Source organism: Phalangium opilio, unplaced genomic scaffold, assembly GCF_054372755.1.
Source record: "Phalangium opilio isolate 3A_F unplaced genomic scaffold, DU_Popi_V2 ptg000003l_1, whole genome shotgun sequence".
In the NCBI taxonomy this organism is placed as follows: Eukaryota; Metazoa; Arthropoda; class Arachnida; order Opiliones; family Phalangiidae; genus Phalangium; species Phalangium opilio.
The window spans coordinates 14,053,966-14,079,253 of record NW_028324145.1 but is presented as its reverse complement, the minus strand read 5'-3'; the positions used below and the strand labels follow the sequence as shown (position 1 = coordinate 14,079,253).

Below are 25,288 nucleotides of genomic sequence, written 5' to 3'. Positions count from 1 at the left end.
TTCTAGTTCCGCGGTGTAAAGAGCGTCAATATGATTTATTTGTATTTATTTTTAATAGGTGGCAGATATAGCGTCTTTCCATCTGGAGCTTTACACATCCGGCAAGCTGGCTCGAAAACGGACGCTACCCACCAGTATTACTGCCAAACTAAACATCGTATCAGTGGCGAAGTTAAAAGAAGCGCCACTGCTGGGAAACTCATAGTTACAGGTACGTTATCTCGTCTCCCAAGAAATCTAAACGGCGTCCTATTTTTCCACCCGAGCGTTTTATCGCCCTCTTAGACGACACTGCCTACTGTCAGTAAGCTAACTGTCCTTGACCCTAGTAATATTATGTACGGAAAGGTCTGGATGTTGTTGCGCCAGGTTTCATCCAACCTTATCTCCCGTTTTTCCTTCCTGGAGGTTTATATTTATAACGGTTTTCTTTTCTTGGCTTCTCGAATAAGAACCGCACATCAACTCTCCTCCGAGAATCACGGATCGGCAAGCGCATATATTTGGCAACCAGGGCAAGAAAACCGAGTTACCGTGCTCGGCCTACGGTTTCCCACCTCCCACTTACCGTTGGTTTCGACAAGACACCGGGAACCGGGTTCCCGTCCAACTGGGAGGCAGAATTCAACAAGTCGAGGGCACGCTCATCTTCCAAAAAACCCAAGTCAGGGATGCCGGCAAATACGTTTGCGTAGTCAACAATTCCGTCGGAGAAGAACGAGGCGAAACCGAATTGATGGTGACTGGTAAGTTCTTCTTTACTCTATGTACTCTCTTCCTCCTCCTTTCCCCAGCTTCAGTCGGCGCCTCGCTTAATAAGCCAACCAAGAAACCCAAGCTGCATGGGCAAAGTGGCGAGACATTTCTCGCGACGAATTAAAGGGGGGAAACTTTGCTATTATTTTCTTAGCTCGGGGATCATTCCTAAAGACAGTATAGTAAATGAATCCGTAACAGTCCTTGTCTATCGAATTGATTCCGACAAAATGACTTAAGACCATTTTAATTCGCATATTTGTTTTTGCGTATATACAAGAGCTTTAAGAACAATGTCTCAGTTTTTGTCGTCGGTGAGGAATGATGTTGGGGTGGATCGGAGGAATAAGAGCTCGACGATCTGTCACTTAGGAGCTGCGGCGGTGGTCGCTCGACCCGACAAGAGGGAATGAAAACGTCAAAAGAAGAGAGATGTAGAGAGAGATACAGGGCATCCACTAAAATTCATCTTTATTTGTTCCCTTCTCAACTATTCCTGGGAACGGGAATCAAGCTGGTTCTCTTTTCGCGAACCCCTTTTCAACGAGGAGCGTTCTAGCGTGTTCTTTGAGCGTGTTTCTAGCTAGGGGTCGCGCGGGGCTGTGGTTTCCAAAAGCGGGCTCGCTTCTGTTTGACATATGATAAATGGTTGCGGTAGAGACCCCGAGAATTACCATACGTCTGATTTCTTTTTACGCGACTCTTAATATAGATTTGCACGAAACGCGAAGCTATCAAATACACTCGCGTCAGACGTAACGTTTTGCAGTTAAATTTGGACGGATTTATCCGTTACGAAACACGATTATTGATTTTGAGATACCTCTTTATGTCCTCCGCTTAATTTTACACGTTTCACGCGCTTCCGTGTAGTTGTCTTACTTATAGTTATGGAGCTATGGAAAGGATTTGAAAAAAATTCTGATGTAGGCCTAGGAAAAATCCAAATTTTTCGGTTCTACTTTGTGACACGAGAAATAAAAAGGTTTCGGACGTCTCTGACAAAGTAGGAAAAAGGTGGGATTGGATTTAACAGGGAAAAGCTTTCCCTCAAGGCCTCTCACTCTCTCTCTCCCTCTCTCTCTCTCTCTGGTGGAAAGAGTAGAGTCCTTTACGTTATAAGACGTTTGAAAGAGCGTTGGAAAAGTCGAGAAAGGCTTAGGAAAGCCGCGACGGAGTTCAAATAATTGTCACGAGTCATTTATACTTTTCAAAGAGGGTTTCGTAGCCTCTTAACTCTTTGTCTTTCCGCTTGCCAAACACTCTTTCTTTGGACGCGCCGAGCCAGCTCTGCCAACTTGGCCACATCTCGAGATTCTCAAACTCGAAATCTTCTCACGCTCTTCTCTGGTCAGAGAGTGCTTCCAGGCTATACTTTTAAAAATAGCTTCGTCGTTCTTAGCTCGACTCGATAGGCCTCTTTCTCGTAGTTCGGAAGCCGTATAGAAAGGCGCCTCTTAAGCGGCTTGGACCGCTCTAAATAGCAACCTTAATCCATCTCTTACGCGGCGAATGACTTTAATCCCGATGTCGTTGACAGCCACTACTCGCACTCGTTTAGCTTTTTAATCTGTTTGTGGCTTTACGGCGGTCGACCCGGTGTGTCAAGAAACGTCACTAAACTATGGATGAAAATTGAGACATGACGGATAATGTTTGTGGTTATTTCGTACTCGCTCGTTTGAATGTCTCCCTCAATCCATGGCATTTTTATCAATTTCTTTGAAAAGATATTATTCTTATTAAGCTAAGGTTGAGCCATCCCCCTTATTCTTTTCAAACCGGGACTAAACTTTTTCATTTCATTCGCTTAAATGATTTTCATTTAGGTTCCTTTTTATATTCAACCCTTCAAACGTAATAAAGCTTTTTTTTTTAACTCCCTTTTTTTTCAACGAGGCTTAGGGGGTTTCGGAAATAAAGAGAACAAGTTGATAGAGACCAACACCTTTGGTTTAGTAAAATCTGACTCGATTTACCAACGACGCTACTACAACATTTATAGAAAAGTAACAGTGTCAAAAAATGGGATTGGGATTTTTGATATCTAAAAAGACTTCCTCTTTTTTCTTTCCCTTTCCCTTCAACTCCTTTCTGGCAATCTCCCTGGACATTTTTATCTAAGGGTTGCTGTAGGGGCGCCTTTAGAAGCAAACATATGCCAGGGTGCTGATAAGAAAATCCTGTCTGCAATCGAAAATCGTATTACACTTTTTCTATTCCCCTAATCTTCCAGGGTTTTTGGGGACCAAGAATAATGTATTGTTAAGCCAACCCAATTTGTAAGCTAGAGTTATTCAATTTTTGCCTACGCTTACCAAATAAAATGAACTAATACTAACGAAGACCGTTGAGAGCTGAATCGCCGAAAATCCTTCCTTCATTTTGTATCTTAAGCGAAAAGCGCCAGGCATCCAGCCTTGGGCTATTTTTCCCTTTTAATCCAATTGCCTCTTAATATAGCCAATGTTTTTTATTTTTCTTAGCTCCATTGTCCGTCACGATCTCCCCGAAGCGAGTGGTGGCCGAAGAAGGTCAAGCCGTGGACTTGAATTGCACCGTGACGGGTCACCCGGTTCGTTCGATTCTTTGGCTGCGCAATCATCGGCCATTGGTAGTCGGTGGTCGCTCTCAACTCGTTAACAAGGAACGCCTTCGAATCTCTCACGTTCTTCGCGAAGACAAAGGAATGTATCAGTGCCTAGCCGTCAACGACTGGGAGTCCACGCAAGGGACAGCTGAACTAAAATTGGGAGGTCAGTCCTTTCCTTCATTTATCGAGATATTTTTTTTTGGTTTATTTGTTATCTCGCGGCTGTATTCCCTTCGGAATCCTAAACCCGCAACGTTCCCCGGAGCACTCGTTGCAGCCGCGACTTGGGCCAACTTTTTGCGACTTTGTTTTTCTTAGAACCTACGCGGAGTACTACGTTTAGTTCCTCTTGGATGTACTTAAGAGACCGCAACCCTTAGCGGTTTGTCGCTCCTCTTTCGCCAACCAGGAATCTTTTCAATGCCCCAAAGTATGTCCAAGCAGGAACATTGTTCCATGTACCCGATGACCCGAGTGAAGATTCCCTTTCCTTTTAAAAGCACCATTTTTCCTGGGAGTCTCGAGTAAACGACTTTTTTCGTCGACTGTCTTGGGCTTCTTTTTCCGATCTCGCTTTTATTTCTTCTTGTTTCCTTTTATGTTTATGAAGAAGGTTAAACTAACGGGTTTGTTTTTCTTTCTTATTCGAGGAGGACTTTTTCTATCTAAAGACACTTAACGGGAATTTTATAGAGCCGTTTTTGGATAAAAGAGGCTTAAAGGGAATTTTTATATCTCCCCGGATACTGGTCTTGCCTAATTCGATAGGGTCACGGTAAACGGCCCAGCTAAACTATCGATTTTACGAGCGAGGGTTAGTTGCATTTCAGGTGCGGTTAAGGTTTAATTTTTGCTTGTGGTAACTATAAACCAATTCTAGAAGACGTAGAGGACCTACAATTACGGTTCATACTTGTTGTACAGTTGAGCTTTACCAACGTATATCTCTTTTAAAACGTAATGGTCGAAAGTGACCACTGACCCGTGCTTTATTGGACTTCGTCTCCGGGTTACTAATGGAACAAAATGCAATTTAAAATACTTGAAACAAATTTTTAAAAGGAACGACTAAGTATATTTTTTAAGGTCGGTAAACGTTTTCTAAGAGAGAGATGGAACCCTTAAGTCGCGGTAAAAGTTCACCGCCCGTAAAATCTTCCACTAACAAGGTTTTGAAATTTTCCACGTACTTTTAAAGCTTTGTCCTTACCAGGGAAAGAATAAAGCAAAATACCCTGAAAGGCTACCCATTATGAAGCTTATTTTTTCATCTAGTCCTTTTTTTCTTTCCTTTTCACTAACTAGCCGTACATTTCCAAGGAAAAAGGGTGGTGGGGCTTAAGGTCCTTTCGAAATTAGACCCTTAATTCGATTCGAAACCCCGCGAACTCCGATGGGACGAAACGACAGACTATTTCGAGATCCTAGTTCGCTCGCTTTCGAGGGGATTTTTCCTTCTTCCTCCTAATATGGAAAGAGCTATATAGGAAAGACAAAAAAAAAATAAGGTTTCCGAGGGAACGGAAAATAGGGTTAAGAATGGGTTGGGTAAGTAGATGGCGAAAGGCCGGGAGATGATTTCACGAGTAGTTTGTTTTCTATGTAGAGGAAGAATCCGCCATAGGGATAGAAACAAGAGAAACCCAACAACATCGTAACCCCTATGAGGATTTTTTGTTTTTTTTTTTTGCCGAAATATAATAGCTAGAGTAATAAACGTAAAAGATGGACAGTGTCCGGAAGAAATGTAATTGGGGCTTTGATCAGACAAAATAACAAATGTATACCTTTGAACTACTTTGAAAATACAACCCCTGAAAATCCCAGAAACTCGTAGGGAATGAAAAAGAAAATGTTATATTCGTGGTGGAACGAGTTGCGGGCAGAAATAGTAATAAGAACTGTGAGGGTTAGACGAGCGCCTCGCATTGTTGAGCGGGGCAAAAATAGAGTCAAGTCATAAGTCGTTCACGCTGTTCGCGTTATGAACGAGTTGGATGCTGAAATGACCTTTTTGCCGAAGAAAGGGGAATAGTGACCGGGAACCAAGTCGGGCCTCGATAGACGCAATTTGTTTTAGGTTCTCCCCTTATGTCGGTCGGCTGCCTTCGCGTAATAGCGAGCCTGAACTTTACGGGTCTTTTACTTCGGTCGGGAAAATGCCCCTATTATTCCCGTGACTATATATCTACAAATAGTACTCGCTCGATGGCGAAGAAGGGAGCCATACTTTAGTATTTGGTTCTGATTACTTAGCGCGTATAAACACTAACGCGTACGTTCGATATTACAGACGATCCTCCAGTCTTCTCGTTTACATTCGCCGAGCAAACCTTGGAACCCGGTCCATCGGTGTCTTTGAAATGCGCCGCCACGGGCAATCCTTTGCCCCAAATTACGTGGACCCTCGACGGCACTAATATCGCCGATAATCTTCGAGTTCGTGTCGGAGACTTTGTCACCAGTGACGGCTACGTCAACAGTTTCGTTAACGTCAGCTCGTTGAGGACCGAGGATGGAGGCCGCTATCAATGCCAGGCCACTAACGAAGTGGCCACCGTCTTCCACGAAGCCCGGGTCAACGTCTTCGGTCGCCCCTACGTCAGGCACATGGAAAATCGAACGGTCCTGGGCGGAAGCACTCTCGTCCTGCATTGCCCCGCCGCTGGCTATCCCATTCAAGAAATCTTTTGGGAAAAAGGTGAATATTAGATTTACGTTTTTCTCCAACACGCCTCGAGGACACACTGACGTAGGCAAACATTTTTATCTCCTTATTGAACCTAAGAACATCTTCCCAATATTTAATATTGAGCAATACCACCAGCGACCCCCGCCCAAACGGTGCCTATAACTCGGGAAAGAAGAATAAAAAAAATGATCTTCTTTTCATACGTGATGAATATTGGCCTATTGAGAAAAAGCTTTATAACCCGGAGCGCTAAAACTAAGTCCCTTGACACTTTTGGAGTTTGATTAACGAGTCGCTGGTACGTCAATTGCCTTCGTCGTTCACGCAATCACCCCGCGCCCATCTATAATATATATACGCGAAAAAGAGTTGAGGCGAGCGACGTGTGAAAAATCACGCTTTTTACTATTAAAAAGTGTGAGCGGCTAATTAAAAGTGTATTGAAAATGGGGAGGCTTCGGCCCTAAGGGAAAATCTTTGTAAAGTAAACGGAGAGTCAACCTTTATCGATTAGAGAGCGATGGACTAAAGCGGAAAGTGTTAAAAGAGATTGGATGGAACCTTGGCTAAAGCGCCTTTGCCTAGAGACGCCCAATAAGGAACGAGTTCGGGACAACGGTTGCGAAAATAGCCTTCTCCCCACCTCGCTCTTTATTCATACACTCCCCGCGGATGGACAGTATATATAGTTTCTGCTAGGGATGTCCTTCCTAAGAGGACAGACGTAGACTAAGCCGAAGTTATTGAATCATTTTAAAGAAGGACGTCCGTTGTCGCGCTACCACTTGGGAACCTTGCAGGGTAGAAACTGAAGATTTAATAACTTTGAGCTTTCTCTATTTCTGAGGGCAAAGTATATCGGATGATGAGAGAAACTCATTTTTTTCGTTCCGTTTTCCGTTATCCTCCTTTTCGTTCATCATTTTATCTGGTGGCCTCTCTTAGGAGCGCGAATATTACCTCCTCTCGGCAAAGTCCCTGGCCTCGTCTATGGTACTACTGTCTCGGGAATTGAGTGTTTGCCAGTAACTTATATTCTCCACGAGAGAGAGCGAGAGAGAGATAGGAGGATGTTTGCCTTAGCCACGTAGATTCTAGGGTAAAGGCCTTTGATCGATGGACGTTTTAACAAACGTTATTGATGCCTATCTCCCCTATACTTCCTTGTCCTACAAAAAGCCTGCAGAACGCCTTTCAAAGGTCCCGAACTCGCTCGGAACCCGTTTCAATAGAGAGAAGAACTAGGAGAGACTATTTAAGAATATTAGGTGATTCGTCTATACGCCGATACTCGTGGCTGGTATTGAAAATGATTTGTCGAACACGGCAGAACGCCTCGTGAAAAGGGTTAAAGATCTATTTCGGAGTATTTACGGCCAGCCATAATATACCCTCTTTGAATAGGGCTTAGAATTCACGCTCCCTTTAAACAAAAACAGAGGCGCAAATGTCATTTCCCAAAAAAAGGGGTTGGAAGCGGAACTGGAGGCTCGCCTTCATTGTCAGGAAGTTTTTATACGCTTTTTTTCTTTCGCCAATGATTTCTTTCAACCATAAACCAAAAGAGAGAAAATCCACCAACAATGGAAACTCTATATTCCCCTAAAAGTAGCCGAGCTACGTTTTCTTAGAATGCCGTTTCGTTTCTTGACGCTTTTCTCCGAAAGGAACGAACGTCGGAAACATTAGAAGCGGTGGCCGCTAGATTTTTGCATTTTTTTCCAGGATGCTCGGAAAGTCTATCGTTTTCTTTACCCTTAAAAATCTTTCTCGTAATGGTACTGGTAAAAAAAATATCATTCTGTCCTAGAGATTATAAACGAGTTGTAGAAAGTCCTTTATTTTTCGAATTTCGCACCGTTTTCCGTAAGCTCTCTTATTGAATTTTCTACTCCTTTTCTCGTCGCTCTATGAGAATATTCTATCTTTCACGTAAGCCGCGCGGCTTGATATATTCTTTCCAGGCTAAAGTAATGTCGCCAGGAATTTTTGATATTCCCTATTTCTTTCGCGACATTAAGGCGTACTAAATTCGCTGGGGTTCTTCCTCTCCGGATTATATCCGGACTGCCATATCCGTTCGCCTTCTCCGATTTCCTACAAAATTTTACGGCCTTTCCCTTCAAAATGCTCCGAGTTTACGCCGCTCGCTTCGCTTCAAAATTGGTCGCCGTCTTTAACGGTTTTACGGCACGCTCCTACTCTACTATTACTCCCGCCTACATTCTTAACCTATAGCATCGTGTACGAGCTCCGCTGATGATGCTCGTGATATTCGAGATCATTTTTGGTAATACGAAAACGGGTGGAAGGAAATTAGGTCACTGTCCCTTCCTTCAAGACGCTGCTGGTACTGCCTTGGTTTTCGCCTACCGACGCTGAAGTCGAAGTCGAGTTATTTAACATTTTAATTTTTACAGCCAGGCCTACTATACCGCGCTCATTTGCGATGCCAAATGGGCTATAGACTCTTTAGGTTAAGGGGGTGTCCTAGCAGTGTCGCCGAATTACCGACTCGTTTGTTACTATTTCTTTTTTGTCATAGGCGGTTCTCGGTTGCCTCATAGTCGAAGACAAACGGCCTTCCCCAACGGGACCATCGTCATCGAGAAAGTGGATAGATCCATGGACGAAGGCAAGTACCATTGCACGGCCATCAACTCGAAAGGGGAGAAGGCGTCCGGAACGACGCACGTAATGGTTCAAGGTAACAACCTATTTTTTTATATATTCTCTCTTCGATATTTATGACTCTAGTGGGCTTTAAAGATTCCTCCAGAATGGGATGTGATGGTGGCGGGGGTGACGGGGGGGGGGTGACCCCAGCCAGTCCAATATATTTCTCTTAAGGGCTTCGATACTAAATGTCATTCTAATAACTTAAAAATAATAGACAGATTTTTTTCCCTTTCTTTACGTGCTCTTTACACATTCAAAAACTTGGGTCTTTCAAAAAATATTTGACGGGTACCTCTCTTGTTACGTATTGAATTGATTTTTTTCGCGTCAATTTTACGTGTCCATAGAGAATAATGATGTTGTTTTTTCTTATTTATATACTCGATTCGGGTTTTTTCTTTAGATTTCCTTTTGATGGCTACGCTTGTTGATTTATTCTTGTTTTATTACGTCATTAGGTATAAATTAATTTAACACGACTCGTTGTTGCATGGCAAATGTATTTGGAAAACATATTGGGTACTAGTCTGATCCCCTTAAAGCGTAATTTATAGCTAGTGATCATCCAGCAAACCTAAGTGGATCCTTCTCCATCATCATAAATAAGTGCGTCAACAGCGCGCCGCCATCCCCTTATCTTCCTTCTCTCTCTCTAGGCGTACGCGTATGTATATACTTCAATATCCTCCCCGCTCCAATAACCCGAGCGGCTATTCTTACCTGCTCGAGCAACGTATATTCCCGAGCGCTATTTGTTATTGTACTTGGTCTTATAACCCTCATTCGCCAGCTCTCTCAAAGTTTGTCTAGTCTACGATGCCCAGGGCGTTCGCTTCCTGTTTTGCCAGCATCCCATATTGCTGGTATTTCCGTTCTCTCTCGTACCCTGGCCAAATATCCCGGTTATTTAGACCTCCAACCCGGCTCTCCTCCTCCGCACCCCGCGCATTGATCCAAAAACGAGTCCTATCAGAATGCGCAAGCAGACCTTTCCGAGAGGCTCCTCGCGCTGGCTCTTTTAGAGCAAGAAATCTACTAGGTTTATCCCGAGTTCGATGGGTATGTACAGCGAGGAGCCCCTCGAGCTGGCTTTTCTTATCCCAAACGCCCCCGCTCTCGCCCTGGCCGTCCGTGTATATAGACGGGGCCATGGCCGAAAGAAAAGTTGCCTATAAAGAAGTTCACCGGATCTCTCCCTGGCGGGCTTCGACGTTGGATTGCCAGTCTGGTATTAAGAAGGAAAAAAATAACAGGAAGAGATCGCGTTTCTCGTGATTGAAGATCCAGCATCCTACAGTATACGGCGTACGCGTGGAAAGGCTCATTTCCCAAAACTCCTCTTCGGGCGGTCAAACCTACACTCATTTTTACGCCGTCATATAAGCTCATTTCGTTTCGCCTATAGTTTTCCACAAAAACGCAAACTATCGATACCGACGAAAATACGTTGTATAAATGATGAGTCCTTAAGCAGTCTACCAGTCTTGAGAGATGATATGTCGAGGGAAAATGGTGGAATAGTTTTTAGTACCCTAGCTCTTTCGTTTTTGTCTTTCTTCCAAAATCGCGTCGTCGTCTCGTTTTGCAGTGAATTACGTCGCTTTCTTCCTTTTTGCCTCTTTTCCACGAAACCCGTATAAAAATGGTTTATAAGGATGAACCAAAATGTCCCCCCATAGAAGATCTTTGCCTCTTCTTTTTTTGTCAAAGTACCTTTTCCTTCTTTAACAAGAGTTATAGATCTCTTTCGGGAAAATATGTCCCGCACGCCGGGAATAATTTTCCTCGACAACCGGGCATTAAATTTTTATTTTATTATAGGAAGTACGTGGAATTACCTTCTCTTACGTAAAAGCAAGCGCCTACGTAACGCGCTCCAAAACTGGGGCTTATATTTTAAAAATTTCTTTTTCGGGTTTTTGAAATAAGACTCTCAAAAATTTCCGAAACATTTTTTCTCGCGCTCCTTAATTTTTCGCCAGACTTTAGTAAAATAAGTAAAACCGAGTATTTTTTTAAGAAAGTGTTAAAGGTGGTGGGTTTTCTTATTTTTAAATTTCAGTGGCGCCTTCCATTACGTCTTTTTCGTTTCCGCTGAACCTTCGCAAAGGGCTTCGAATAACTGTGACGTGCAGCGTCTTGGAAGGCGATTCACCCATCACGATCACGTGGTTAAAAGACGGGCAGCGAATTCTCCGGAGCGAATCGGACATCGTCATCGAATCGAGTAACGAATTCTCTTCGACCTTATTCGTCAAGAACGTCGACTTTCGACACAACGGAAATTACACCTGTCTGGCTTCCAACCTGGCTGCCAAAACCAATTACACCGCTCCTATGATAGTTAATGGTAAGTCGAATTGATGTCCTCTCTTTGGTTACCATTACGTTGGGTGTCGCTAGCTTGCGCCTTTAATAGCTTTATTAAGAAGTCCGTAAATCTTCTGGTCCAAGTAATTAGTAATTCTTTAATTGGGAAAAAAATCTTCCGGGTTGGTGCGCTGAAAGAACCCTATTAAATTTTTAAAATCTATTCTTAATTATACTGAATATATTAAGTTAGTAGCTTTAATGGACAGACGGATATAAAGCCGCGTTAATGGTTGAACTATAAGAAGCAGCTGTTGGCGGACGTCCATTATTGGAAGTTATCGTATCCCGTTTTGAATTCAATAATAATCTAATTCGTGGTAACATTAAGCAACGATAAGTCCTATTTCATCAACTAAAAGGTGCTACTTAACATTCGTATTCTCATTACTCGCCCCTTTAGGCCTGCTATGCCTTTTCCCCTTTATACATGTATAGAGCCTTAAAACGGGTCCAACTCTATCAAAAACGTATAAGGGAAATTTCCCTAGTTTAATAAAGCGCCGGGCTTTGGGCATCCTGGGTGGTAACGTTACCGCGTCGTTTCTTGTTTCCAAGACGAATTCCATCGGAGAAGAGGACAAGTCCAGCTGCACGCGGTTGATTTAATTAGTTCGCGAAGGTAAAGAGGTTGTCTCTTCCCCAGCCCCATATATAGGGCGCTAGAACTACCTATCGGACAATGTATAGTCGGCTCACGTTCAACCCTTGGCACCGAGCGGTACCAAGGACGAGCCTTCCACTAGCCTCGGCCTTCGCTGTTCAGCGACTTCCGGCGCATTCCTATTCCCTTTTCTCTCGTTTCTCAGTTCGCTGAAGCTCGAACATAACGTAATTAGACGCCTACCGGTTCTAGAACAAGCCGAGGAATTCTACGCAAATTCCTTCCTCGAGAAAGACTCGAGTTTGCAGCGAGACACGAAGGTTCGTAGCTATGGCGTCGCTGGGCAAAATGACGGCTGTACCAGTGCCAAGATAAACATTCTACCTCCTAAGAGAGAGTCTAAGATTCGCGCACCATCCCCTCCCGCCGTTCAATTAAAACTTCTCATTCCTAAAGTTCGAAAGGTCTTATCCTCTCACTCACTCTCTCTCTCTCTCTCGAACTTACCTAAGCTCGCCGCCCATTTTTCCAGTCTTCCTTCGAGAAACTGACAGTTGTTTCAGACCCGGAAAAAGCTATAAGACAGAATGGAGGAAAGGTGAATAATAAAATTGCCGTTTTTATACTGGCTTCATTTGAAAATAGAAACAGAAATTAAGATGTTATTTAAATTAGTTTGAAACGTCGGAAAGTCAAAACCGCGCGCCTGTATACATTTCAGTCTCCCTTTGATTTGAAAAGGTTATTGGATAGGGTTATAACATATCCGGTAGTTGGATAAGAGAGAGAGGAAAAAAGGGTATTGCCAGTATTTCTTTCTGGGTCTTTTTTGGACAATTTGACAAGGTGCAATTTGGGTAAAATGCCTTTGTAGACAGACTCGACGTAGTTAAACGAAAAGAGGAAAAAATATAGTTCGATTACTCTTTGCGCACTTTGAAATGGTCTGAAACTCTTGTTTTTCATTCCGGAATTTCTTTGTACATACACTCCGCCAAAAATGTACGTATACACGCGTATTTTAATTAAACCAAAGCTAGCGTCATTTCTCCTTCAAGTTTTTAACTCGCGTTTCAACGCCAGGGGAAATGGGAAGGGAAGCTTCCTTTTTCTAGGAAATGAGCTTGGCCCATCCTAAATAGTTTCCGCTTTTTCTTTTAAAAAGTTTTTCATCCGGGAGCAAAATTCATTCCCCCTAAATGAGAAGGACAACTTTTCATTTCTATTTTATTAAAGCTAAAATCGACATTTCGTTATAATGATACGAATTTTTAAAAACGCTTCGTTTAGAGAAATGGAAAAGTTAAAAAAAATTTTGTTAGTAATTTTCAACGTTACGTTTAATTTCGTTTAGTGCCACCAGAATGGAGAATAACGCCAACTGACACTGCCGTCGTGACGGGTCAAACTGTGGTCATCGATTGTCAAGCGGAAGGTTTCCCTCAACCCCGAATATGGTGGGAAAATTCGGACGGTGAGTTTTATATCCTCCATTCTTTTTTGGATTTATATTTTTCGTTTTTCTTGTCTCCTTATGGACGGACGGTGACTGCCAGAGAATATTATTTTTATCCATTTTTATATAAAGCGCATTTCTCCGAAGCTTTCGCTTCTAGTTTCTCTTCCTTATCACTTTCCTAAGTAAATAAGAAAATACCGCAAAAATTCGATTCCTTGAAAGGTTTGAGGTTGCTTTTTGAGGGCTCAGGCGCGTCTTATGTAAGGACCCAAAAAAATAATAATTCCGCTTTTAAGAATTCTGCCGACTTCTCTTTAAAGCTTTTCTTCAAAAATTCTCAACTATATATGAGAAAATATTGCGACCAGAAATAAAAGGTATACGGATTAACAAGTGAAATTCAATGGAGTTACTTTGCGATGTATAATATATTGGCATCGGAATTTTAACCTTATATTTATAGATTTTGGTCTCCAAGCAATATTATATCATAGTTCCAATTCGGGAGGGAATTCCCCAGAACTCTACTATAAAGAAAATTACCCAATTTTTTAAATATTTTCGAAAACTTAATTAGTTTACGCGTGAATGCATACAATCAAAATATTAGGAAGTTATTTTAGATATTGAGTATTCTTTTATTTTTAGGATATTCTCGGTAAAACGTAATAAAGTCCCTTCTTACAATATTTAATATTCTTGAAAATTCCTGAGCCTCGTTTTTTCGGGGGGCTAAGGCTTTATCCCCATGCAACTTCATATACGGTACAGCGCTGCTTTTATCGTAATGAAAAAAAGGGGTCTTTTCTATTTCTATACATTTTTTGCCCTGTTCCTTACCTCGTAAAAAGCATTAACGCGATCGGATTATGAGCCGGTGTACGTAAATCATATCGCGTTCCATTACAATATTGCATTTTTCATCCCATGCAGTACCGGCGTCTTTTCCCGAGCTAAAATACCCTTGTTCGTTTTTCGGTAGTTAGTTTTCTTAGACTATAGAAGGAAACTCGTAAATCTTTCATTTTAATTACACGAGTACTTATATTAAGGCAGTTTTACGACGGTTCCCTTTATTACGTTCCTAGTTTCTTTTCGCTACAATTAAACCACCGTCTAAATTATTAAATAGCGCGGAGCTTTTCGTTAATTGTATTAACGCGTAGGTAAAACACCTTGAATTAATAATATTAACTTAACGATCGACTGTGTCGTTCCCTGCGCACCCCATCATCGCCTAAAGTTGAAAGCGTCAATGACAAAACAGATAGCGAATTAAGTCTGGTTTGAGAAAAAAACATAAGAGAGATAAAGATGACCAAAAAATGGTCAAACTCAAGCTCGACGACAAGCGAAACTGTTAAGAAACGCGTCCACCGTGGTTCGCTATCAATCTTAACCGGCGGAGAAAAGGAATTCTCTTCTTAAGTGGCAGCCCCCCTAGAGATAAAAGGGAAGACGACCGAGCCACTGTGTATTTTCTCAACCTTTTTCCTTGTCGTTTTGAGCTTCTGTCCACCATGAATTGGACGATATTGCGCCACGAATGCGAACCCTTCTGTTAAGTCCAACGCGCTTACATCTATAGCCACCACTTTTTTAAGATTATTACAAGGTGAATTAAATATACTCTTGGTAAAACTATAGGACTGTCGCGTCTGGGACCCGACTAAGGAAGGAAAGGATTCTTTTAGTCCCCGGGAACAGTCTTAAGGGAGAAATACCCGAGTGGCCCACGCGGAGGTCGCGAAGAGAAGGGGAAGAGGGGGAGAGGTGACGTTAAAGCTCGTTAATGGATGAGTCTCTTTTCTGTTGCAGGCTCATCGCCTCCCGTCTACCGAACCATCATCAGCAACTCGCACATTCACACGCTGGAAAACGGCTCTTTAATGATTCGGGAAGCCGAAGAAGGCGACTCTGGTTTCTACTTGTGCCAAGCTTCCAACGGAGTCGGAACTGGACTCAGTAAAGTTATCAAAGTTAACGTCCACGGTAAGCCGCGCTTCACATTCTTATACCCTTTCTTCTTTAAAGGCAAAGGGCTTTTTCATCTTCTTTCGCTAGCTTTCGTGAAGAATGTGATATTTTAAGTTTCTGGTAGTTAGGAAAGCAGCGTGTTGGTTTATAATTGCGATTCATCGAGAGTAAGATTATTGCAAACCGTAAAAGCGCCGTATATTTTTCATCTTTCCTTTCTGGTAGCGTTTATATGAAATCGTGGCCTCGGCAGTAAATAGGCTCGTTCAATCATCGCTTATATTTGGGGGAGGGGTTGGCGCGTCGGCGGCCGTTTCGTAAAACGTTAACCTTTTCAACCCTTCGCGGTCCATCAGGCGTGACCATTCTCCCTGGTCGTATCTCTCGTTGCTCGCCATCCCATCATCTCTCTTCCCTGCCCCCCCCCTCCATTATACCCGCTCCGACCCAATGTCCGAGCGTCGGAACTTTTAACGCTTCGGATGCTGGAAAGATCGCTTAGTTTCCAAACCATCTCGCCGCTTCCTCCACGCGGCAGCGGTGCCAGGGCCAGATTGCTCGGGGATGGGAAGGAAATCTGGCCACCATCTCAACTTCTATTAAGTCTCGCTAGCCGCGTTGCGTAACCACCCTGCATGTAGCCATCCCTTCGGATTGGAATAAATGCTTGGATGAAATAACTCCAGTGTTGCATGGTGTCATCGTGCTGGGAATAAAATTAAGAACGTATTTGGGATACAGTCGAGAAAATAGCTTGCTCTATATTAAACTTTGTAATTGTACCTTAGGTTGAAACGTAGATGGGGAGGGAGCTTCGAGAAGCGATTGATTTCGTGTTTAATTACTCCAAGGTAAAAGGATAACAACTGAAAGCGATGGATAAAATGGATAGGAATGAGTAATCCTTCCAATCTAAGAGTCGGCCAACTCTTTGGTCCTCCTCTCCATTTTATTACGGAACAATGGAGAGAAAGAGCTATAGGGCAGCATCGTGCCTCGCTTTTGATTGCGGTATTACTAGTTTATGTACGAAAGTTATTTCCTTTTCCGAGCCGGCCCCTCTTTCCACTTCCATCTTGTTCTTGACCGTTTGAGGAACGAATGCCTCTCTCCGTTAATCACTCCGGAAGATACGCACCAAAGGGGATTTATTTTTCTTTCGCTTTTCTTATCTCGATCTTGTTCTCTATCTTTTGGGCTCGAGAAATTTCGTTTCCTATCAGAATAATAGATCGTTCAACTGGTAGCGTTTCCTAGACTAAAAATTAAACTTTTAAATATTTGGCATTGCGGTTTTAACTTTAAATTTGTTTCGTTTTCTTTAATTTTGGCGGAAAGGTTTCGTTAATTCCGTTTGACAGGCCGCTTGGCCTCTCGTAAGATGTCCTATTAATTTTTGGTTTATACTCGAGCGAGTGACGTTTAACAAATAAAATCTTCTTTAATAACGTACAAGTTGAAGCGCTTCAAGTTTGCTCTAATTTACAAGGATTACCGAGCTAAGGAAATACCTTTGTTAAAAGAGAAAGGTTGGCGTGCCTCGGCGGATGTTATTAAGATTGAAAGGAGAAAAATGTTCTTCACCTTTTGGTACAAATTTAAATTTCTCTCTTGGCTGGCGTGCGTGGTGTGGTGGCGACCAAGAAAGGGAACAAGCGCCTTTTCCCGGACTTAATTTGTTAGTGTCATTCAAAGTGAGAGTGGCTTGGTTTCGCGGCGGCAGCCTTTATTATCCCGGATTTTCCTACACCGGTTCCTCTCTAGCTAGCTAGCGAAATCTCCAAATTAATAAGGAAGATTTGATCCGGGGCCCCCAAAAATGTTTACTTAAGCGTGAAGCCTGGACCTCCCTATAAAGGCAATGGGAAGTTTGCTTCGCCTAGATGAGGAACGATAAATCATTTTTACTCTCAACAGTAGCTCGCCTCGAAACTCGGAGGATGATATACTCTCCGCTATAATCGTAACGCCGAATCTACTGCCTCTTAGTTGATTGATTCCTTTTCCGTTTAAGAGAAAGACCCTTCTTTGGATCAGTTTAAGCCTACAATAGGAACCGAAACACCCGCGTCCCTAGCTTCCTTCAAAGGGTTGCTGAACGCGATGGAAATCGTGAAAATATTAGAGAACCACAAAAATTCGAATTTTCTTTTGATTCGCTAAAACGGGAAGCGTAACTGCGGAAACAAAAGCAAATTTACATCAGCAGCGGTAATGGAAGGCTGTATTTGGAATGAACTCTCTGTCCGCTATCTCTCTAATAGGTTACTGGTCGTATAGGGGGGGGCGAGTGCGCGACCTTCTCTGGCCTTTCCCCCGTTATCTGTCTTAGATCTGGGATGAAGGGCGCACCCGTATCAATACCGTTTTAGAAGGGTTATCGGAGAGCGCGGCCCAGCTTCCTAATCGCTCCGTTCCAGTTAAGCCGCTTGCCAGGGAGATCTTATATTACGCAATCCGGAAGCGGTTTACGCTTCATTTCATCTCGTAAGCGTTCGAGATTTCCTCCTACGAAGATATCTTCGAATCTTATTTGTACTCTCTTCGCAAATTTGTAATATACCAGAGACGTTGCTGCAATTCGACGGTCGATTCGTTTCTCGAGGGACTTTGAAACTTCTTCTCAATGCGCTAAGACGATATTTAAGACGGAAACTGACTCGCCTGATTGTAAAATAACAACTGCGCTATCGGTAAATTTCCTTTAAAAGGGATTTTGAGTCGTGTATTACTGTTCAAACTCCGTTTGGTATCCCAATTTGATCGATTTTCTTTCGGTTTAGTGAATAATTCGTTGACTTCCATTGCGGAAGCTTAAATGGCATCAAACTCGGTGGTAATTAACATAGAGTTAATACTTCAACTTGGAAATCAATCGCTTTAGGATAGGAGTGGACTTATTTCTGTTTTTTAGTTTTTTATATTAACTTGCTTCAATATGGTTGCCGCGCTCTCTTATATCGACAGCCCATTCCAGAAAGGGTGATGTAAAGAATGCTCCTTAGCAGTATCGGTATCATCTCCTTGAAATTATCCTTTCGAGTCTCTCCCCTACTTTGTACAAGCTGTACACTCGGAATGAAAATATTGAAAGCGTATAGTAACAGCTGGTACTTTCATAAACACGGAAGCTTGGCCCTTTTTTATACAAAAAAGCAGCTCGCTTCATATCCTTGTCCTCCTCCTCCCCGCGCGTTAATACGCCAAGTCTGTTTAATTAAACCATAAAATAATTTATCTTCCGTGCGATAAACTTTTCCCTAAAGTATTTTCCCTTCTTTCTTTATATCGTGGATTAAGCCCCGGATTAATTCGATTCTGCCACTAATATTGAACTAGACCAACATACCCACTGATAGAAAACCAGCGTTAACGTGTAAAACGTTAAAAATGTCAGTTTTTGTAGAACCGTAATTAATTAATATTCTTAAGAGAATGTATTAAATTCTTCGCGGAAGAGGTTACTACTTTTCTCGTATATAAAACCCAGGCTGAAATGTTTCTCCCGGAGAAAATACCTTGGCAACGTATTGGAAAGCCGCTTTTTCAAGGGCCCTTAGATAAACACGAGTTTAGGCGTGTGGCTAAGGTACACTCTAACCCTGAAAAATGATCTTCCACCTCGTTTCTTGAATGAAGGTGTTTTAATCTAGACGTTTCTTAATCTAAGTTCCTTCTTGTAATTTATTTTGTTTCTATTTTCCTTTTTCTCGACGCTGCCTCTCTTCTCGTCACTCGGATGCTGGTGCAGTGGCCGCTCATTTTAGGTCACCTTTTCACACTCTAACTTTGAAAGTCGGAGATACTGCCAAGTTACCTTGCCGAGCTTTTGGTGAGAGGCCAATTAATTTCGTCTGGAAAAAAGAACGCTCTCCGGTGGATACCAGCAAACCCAGGTTCGTCAATGGCCTATAACGCGCCGCTTCTTGAGAAAGTATTTCGGGAATGCTGATGTTTTTTCCCTCTTTTCGGTGTCGGAACCCTTAAAAATTGCTAACCATTTCTTCGAGTATCTCTGGTGTTCTTTCAACATTAATAATTAAACTAAAAGTCACGCCCATTTAGATTTCCAAACCTATATCGCGTTGATTTATTCATAATTAATGAATATATAAATTTGGGAATATTCTAGGGGAGCGCTCTAAGGTCAGGGGGTCAATTCGCTTAAGCTAGAGCGGCGTCTGCCCATTTTTCTCAGAGGTCAATTTACCATTTTTTGTACGCTGCTTCTATCAAGAGTTTAATAGGTTTTCTCCTATCATCAAAGCTTTCTAAAAGATTAGCTCTCCCTATTCTTAGCTCTTCTCGTTATTTCTCTTCCATATATCTATTTTTTTATCATCTTCGGGTTTAAAAATGATCGTCATTAAGGATAAAATACATTTTGACTTTTATTTTTTTAAAGGTATAAGATAAATTTTTCGCTTAACCTAGATTACTTTGCGCTAGATGACCTTTAAGTTTATTAACCCGCGTGTACGACTAACCCTCCCTTTCGAAATCTTAAAAAGAAATGTTTTTGTAAAACATCCACTTATTGAGGTACAGCGCAACGCGTGCAATCTTTGCCAAAGAGCATCGATAATCGGAGTGGTTTTCTTTTGTAGAATTCAAATCGGAGTTTCCGAAGTGGAAGACGGTACGCTGTCCGAAGTTCTGATAGATTCCGTTGAACGTCACGATTCCGCGACCTACACTTGCGTCGCTTCAAACGCCTTCGGCGAAGACGAAAGAAATATTCAACTAATTATTCAAGGTATTTTAAGGACGCCAATTGTCCATTTCCGCTAAGTACGGAGTGAAACTTGATGACTCTCACCACTCTAATAGAGCCACCCGACGTCGCCACTAACATTCACGCCACCGAAGTGACCAGTCGCTCCATATCAATCAGCTGGACACCACCGTTTAACGGGAATAGTCCCATCACCGCCTACAAGATCGAGCACCGAGGAGATAATGGTAAGTAACTCGATTCCGATCATGTCCAATAGAAGAAACATTTTAAAAATGGTTTTAAAAATGAGCATCGTGAAATAGTCATTTTAGGTTAGGCTTAATTTGATTGGGGGGCATCGATTGGGTGTTACGAGGCACGTGTTGCGCCAAGCCCAAATCCTTTTCAACGCCGCCACACGCCACCCCCTCCCAACCTCCCTCATTTTCGATCTCCAATTATCTTTCCCGCTTAATTTGGCCCGCGGTGTAGAATTAAGGCGCTGTCCGTCCACCCTGCTCTGCCCGATTTGTCCCATGTCCCCGTAGTCCTCTTTCCTTTTCTCGCAATGATTCGCATTACCATAATGGAATAGTGGTGGGTGGGCGAACGGTGGGGCACTACGACGAGTTGCGGCGAAGAAAATTATAAAGCCCGGTCTCTTTTAGCCCATGGGTTCTTGGCGAGCTTAAACGCTTATTAATGGTCCGGCTGCCTTCAGAGTCTTAGCGCCAAACTAGTCACTATTCTCTTTTCCAGGACATTTTCTCGCCTTTCCCCCGCGGGGTGGCAACCGCCCACCCGCCCCTGGACGAATTTTAAAAGGCGCCGATGCAAATTTTCCCCCGTTTTCAGCCGCCCGGGGGCGCGGTTCGCCCTGATTTTTCTTTGGGTCCCCTTTTCCGAAACTGTTTTAATTTCATTTTAATTTTGGGAAAGAGAATTCTGGATCTTTTTAGACTCGAGCCAACTTATCCCGATTAGCCTTGGCGGCGTTAGGAAACTATTTTAATCATTTAAACTTTAAGCGTATGTGAAATTAAGAGCAAAATGTAAAAATTAAAAGGGGGCGAACTTTTTCATCCTCTGCGCATGATGCGTTTGAAATTATACGATATGGAAAACGGGTCCTAGGCATAGGTAGGTATTTCCGAACAGGTAGAAATGGGAAGCTCCAAAACTGGCTATTCAATTCAATTATGAAAATCTCCGAGTAAATCAGATTAATAACGCTCTGGGATATTCAATTTAGATGTCGTAACTTCTCTAGACCGTATTATCTCGACGTAAGTACTTATATTAAATTGGGAAAACAGAACACAACTCATCAGTACGTCCAAAAATGTGACCTAATATAATTTGACCAGGCTGGTTTGTATAAAAATATGGTTAGCTTATATAAATTAATTCTTTCTGAGGAAATTGAATTAAATTCTTCGTTGAGGGTCTTCTTGCTCTAGATAAGTTCCTTATGTAATTCGATTGGTTGTTTGTCCACCGTAAATAAACTAGTTACTTTGTTGGCGTCGCCATATTAACAAAACTCGGCAAACTTTTGTAACGAATGGGAGGAGAAGCGGATACTTAAGTTTTAATACAAAGATGGCTCGGCCTCGCGTCTCCCAAAATTAATTTTCCCTCTCTCTCTCTCTTTCTCTCAACTAAGTGAGGGAATCAAGAAACCCCGAAACCCGAAATATATATAAGAACCAGATGCTAAAATAGTGCACGGTATATAACTTTTCTCTTACTTGTTGTTAAGCCTCTGGTACAAAAATATAAATATGGGTCGAGGACGAGCTGCCCTAGCTCTCGCTTCAACAAAATTTCCTAAAGCGCTGTTTAATATGACATTGGGCTAATAGAGAAGGGCCCTGGACCTAAGCTACTCGCGTGGTCTTAAAATTTAGGGCCACGGTCTTTGTCTCTTTCTCGTGGGCGAGGAATTCCCACCAACCCGACATTAAGACGAGCTACGTCGAGATGTTTTACCCCTTAATTAAATAATTGAAGAGTAAACAACAGTGCACGAATCTGAACTAGCCTTGTCTTAGGCCTAATCTTTCAGGTCCAAGGAAATGTCAGGTTGAACTTCAACAAGGGTTTAGAAAGTGTTAGTCAACAAGGAGTAAGAAAATTTAGGCGAAATGATACCCGTTGAGTAGTGACTTGGTTTATTCTCACATATTATTATATATTTTTCGATTGTTGCGGTGTAATTTGTGGTTTCAAATGTTTAACCCTTAACTAAAGCGTTACATTTAGTGAGGCTTAGAGGCGACCCCTTTTGGTAGCTGGCTCTTAAGGAAAAATCAATCGAGGAATGGTTTAAGATGAAAATATTTAAAATGGGTTCGCTAATTTCTTGGTGGTTTCCCCCCCTCTCTCGTTCTCTCTCTCTCTCTCTCTCTCTCTCTCTCTCTCTCTCTCTCTCTCTCTTTCTCTCTCTCTCTCTCTTCACCCCACCCGCAAGAGGCTCGGAAATATTTAAGCTCGCTTAATAGCTTAGAATAATATTATGGAACTTACATTTTCCTTCGGGGATTGGAATATTTTAAGGCAGAGGATGAGGCTCGAAGAGAGAACTCAGAGAGAGAAAGAGAAAGGAGCCTTTTCACGCCCCGGAGAGCCGTTTTCCTCGAAAATGGGGATAACAAATCTACTTGGAACTTTTGACTAGTCCGTTTCCCTCCCTGAGGGTGAGGGGAGGGGAAGACACACACTCGGCTATATGGGTGGTGTTTATGCAAATAAGTTCGGATTTATAGAGTGCCCTCACCAACTACTAGTAACTCGCATCCTTGTCCTCCTCGTCCTTCGGGAAATTTAACGTATTACGGAAACAAATATTGCCTCTCGTTCTGGAATCCAGAAGAATGAAATCTGAAAAGATATTTCGCCAACAAACTATGAGATTTTTTTCCTCGCAAATTTTTTTTTCATCACTTTGTTTTCTAAGAAGTTTTTTGAGGGGACCCGAAGATCTCGCCAACTTCTAATTGAGTAATACGAAATTATTATTAAAGGGGTAATGAAATCTTAGATTAAATTCGTAACAATAGCAAGTAAATGAAGCGTTGATTCATTTTCTTAAATAAACACTAATTACGAGAAATGATAGGAATAAAAGAGATTGTGAAAATAATCAGGAATTTACGATGAGCTCCTACGTAAATATTTGTTTAAAAAACGAAAGAAATCTTTGCCGCCGCAATCTAAGAGAGGAGGGGGTGGCAAGTCGTTCTTTCTTTCAGGAACAGACAAAAGAAAAATGTCATGGTAGGGTAACGAGGACCAGTTCCCTTTGTCAGTGGAGATGGGAGTGACCGTTATTTTCGTTTTCCTTTTTCCGTGTATTTTATTGTCGAAAGGCATTTCGGTACTTGGTGATATATAATATATACCCCCCTGTAGTAGTAGTGGTAGTGGGAGTAGCTACTGAAAGAAAAGAATAAGAAGCTCTCTTAAGCAGCCGTGACGGCCTAGCAAACAAGAAAAGAGTAATTTATGAACTCGATTTTTTGCTCGGGGCACAGTCTTATTCTTTTCCAGCATCTTTTACTCCTTTTTTTGCACCGCTTGGATCCGCTTCTTTTTCTATCCAGCTTTCTCAAAGTGCTCTAGAATAAACAAGCGATCTTTCGCGGCAATTTCGAGACAGAAGGGCCAAGAGAGAGAGAAAGAGAGAGAGAGAGAGAAAAAGATTATTTTTGGATTTTTAGAAATTTTATTTTTTGGTTAAATTTTAACGTTCGGCGGGTAAAACATTTCTACAGGGGCTCGTACAAAAAGCATGGGACGCTTTCCCCCTAGAAGCGGGCTTTTCCTAAGGAACATTTCTACGAAACTGAATTAAAAGACGTATCAAAGAATAAATAAAACTAAGACGATATCCAAATATAAAGACGGAGGATTCAAATGGCGGAAGCGTATCTGCGTCAGCCAATCTAAATCGCTTTCAATTTTAATAAAAAGCCATCGTATTAAATCAAAATTGCTTTTCTCTTCTTCAAATATTCTTCTAAAAAAAAAAAAAAAAATATGATGATATTGCAGCGATAGAAGAGAAGAGATCTGGTATCTTTTCAGCCCGAAGAGAAGCTCTTTAAACGTTATAAAATTGGGAATTGGGGATTCTAATATATAAAGTCTAGTTTTTAAACGTGTTTATTTATAAGATGGCCGGCTGCCTGACTGACTGAGATTGACTGCTGAAAATTGAATACACCCCTCGCCCCCTCCCCCCAAGCAATCTCTCAAAAAAAACACCCGACACTTTCACCAATTTCTTGGGATTTTTTATTTTTTATTTTCATAAATTTTATATCCTTTTAAAAATATACTTTAGTTAGTTTAGGCGATAGGAGTCTTTTCATCGGTAGCTTAAATGTTATTCCGCGCTATTTTTGACGTTTCCTAGTAAGTAATAAATTAAAAGTAGCTAGGGTTGGAAAAGTTTCTTGGTACGGGGGCGCCTCGACAATAACTTCATTGTTCGAGTTTATTAATTCAAAGAGAACCATTTTTTTCTTTTCTCTCTCTCTCCTCTCTCTCTCTCAGTAAGAAAAAACCCTCTTTCATCCTAATCTTCTTATCGCTAAGGTTTTTCCATTTGATTTTTCTTTCTTCCGTTCCTTTTCTTCGCTCTCGTTCTTTTCCAAGAAATAAATTAGAAAATGAAATCCCGGTCGAATTTAAAATTCACTGAATTTTGTTTGGAGTCATATCGCGTCTGATATAGGCTTAGAAATATTATATTAATATAATAATAATATTAAAAATATTTACGGTATGTTAGGTTTCCAGAAAGGACGTGTCTTAACCAGGGCCAAATGAAAACTAATTTATAACCTTGTGTCGCGAATGGCAAAATACCCCGGTGAACCTTAATCATTTATTTCATTTAAAGTTCTAAATTAGAAAATAAAAAAGGGTACTTCGTCTCTCTTCGTTGACTTGGTCGCTTTTCAATCTTCTTAGGGGGGGATGCTAATTTTAAGCTTCTTCGCGGCGTTGAATGACTATCGAAAAGCCGAGTATATGGTAAAGGGAATTTGGGAAAAAAAATCCCTAATTACATTTGGAAGTTTGTTCTTTTTCTCTCTTGGACAGACAGTTGGAGCTCTAAGGCGAAAGGGCCTACTTCGTCGTCTGGCAGCGTCATTCTGACCGGCAGCGAATCTAGTTTCTCGATCCGTGGATTGAAGCCGGTCACCAATTACCAAATTCGCGTCTCCAGCGAAAACGCTCTAGGCTGGAGCCGCCCTAGTCAGACGGTACACGTCTCCACCGGCGAAGAAGGTAATCTTCCATAATTAAGTTAGCCTTAACTCCGAACATCCTGGAATCTCCCCTTACCTCCCCCCCCCCCATCACGATCCATTCCGCCTATAGTAGATGAAAACTTTTCCTTTTCAACGCCGTTAAAGGCCCGTGGCAAG

General features: G+C 41.9%; 1 protein-coding gene across 2 annotated transcripts in view; it reads left to right on the top strand.

Annotated features, from left to right (window-relative positions):
* LOC149718032 (cell adhesion molecule Dscam1-like) overlaps positions 1–25,288 on the top strand; it is a 191,934-nt gene that overhangs the window by 160,737 nt on the left and 5,909 nt on the right. For both annotated transcript variants that reach the window (XM_089841839.1, XM_089841840.1), the window contains 12 exons: positions 59–211; positions 453–746; positions 3,243–3,512; positions 5,643–6,050; positions 8,587–8,748; positions 10,783–11,070; positions 13,049–13,168; positions 14,972–15,145; positions 18,882–19,026; positions 19,738–19,886; positions 19,961–20,092; positions 24,960–25,148. In XM_089841839.1, the coding sequence (XP_089697965.1) occupies positions 59–211; positions 453–746; positions 3,243–3,512; positions 5,643–6,050; positions 8,587–8,748; positions 10,783–11,070; positions 13,049–13,168; positions 14,972–15,145; positions 18,882–19,026; positions 19,738–19,886; positions 19,961–20,092; positions 24,960–25,148 (2,484 nt within the window). The remainder of the gene's footprint in view (positions 1–58; positions 212–452; positions 747–3,242; positions 3,513–5,642; positions 6,051–8,586; positions 8,749–10,782; positions 11,071–13,048; positions 13,169–14,971; positions 15,146–18,881; positions 19,027–19,737; positions 19,887–19,960; positions 20,093–24,959; positions 25,149–25,288) is intronic.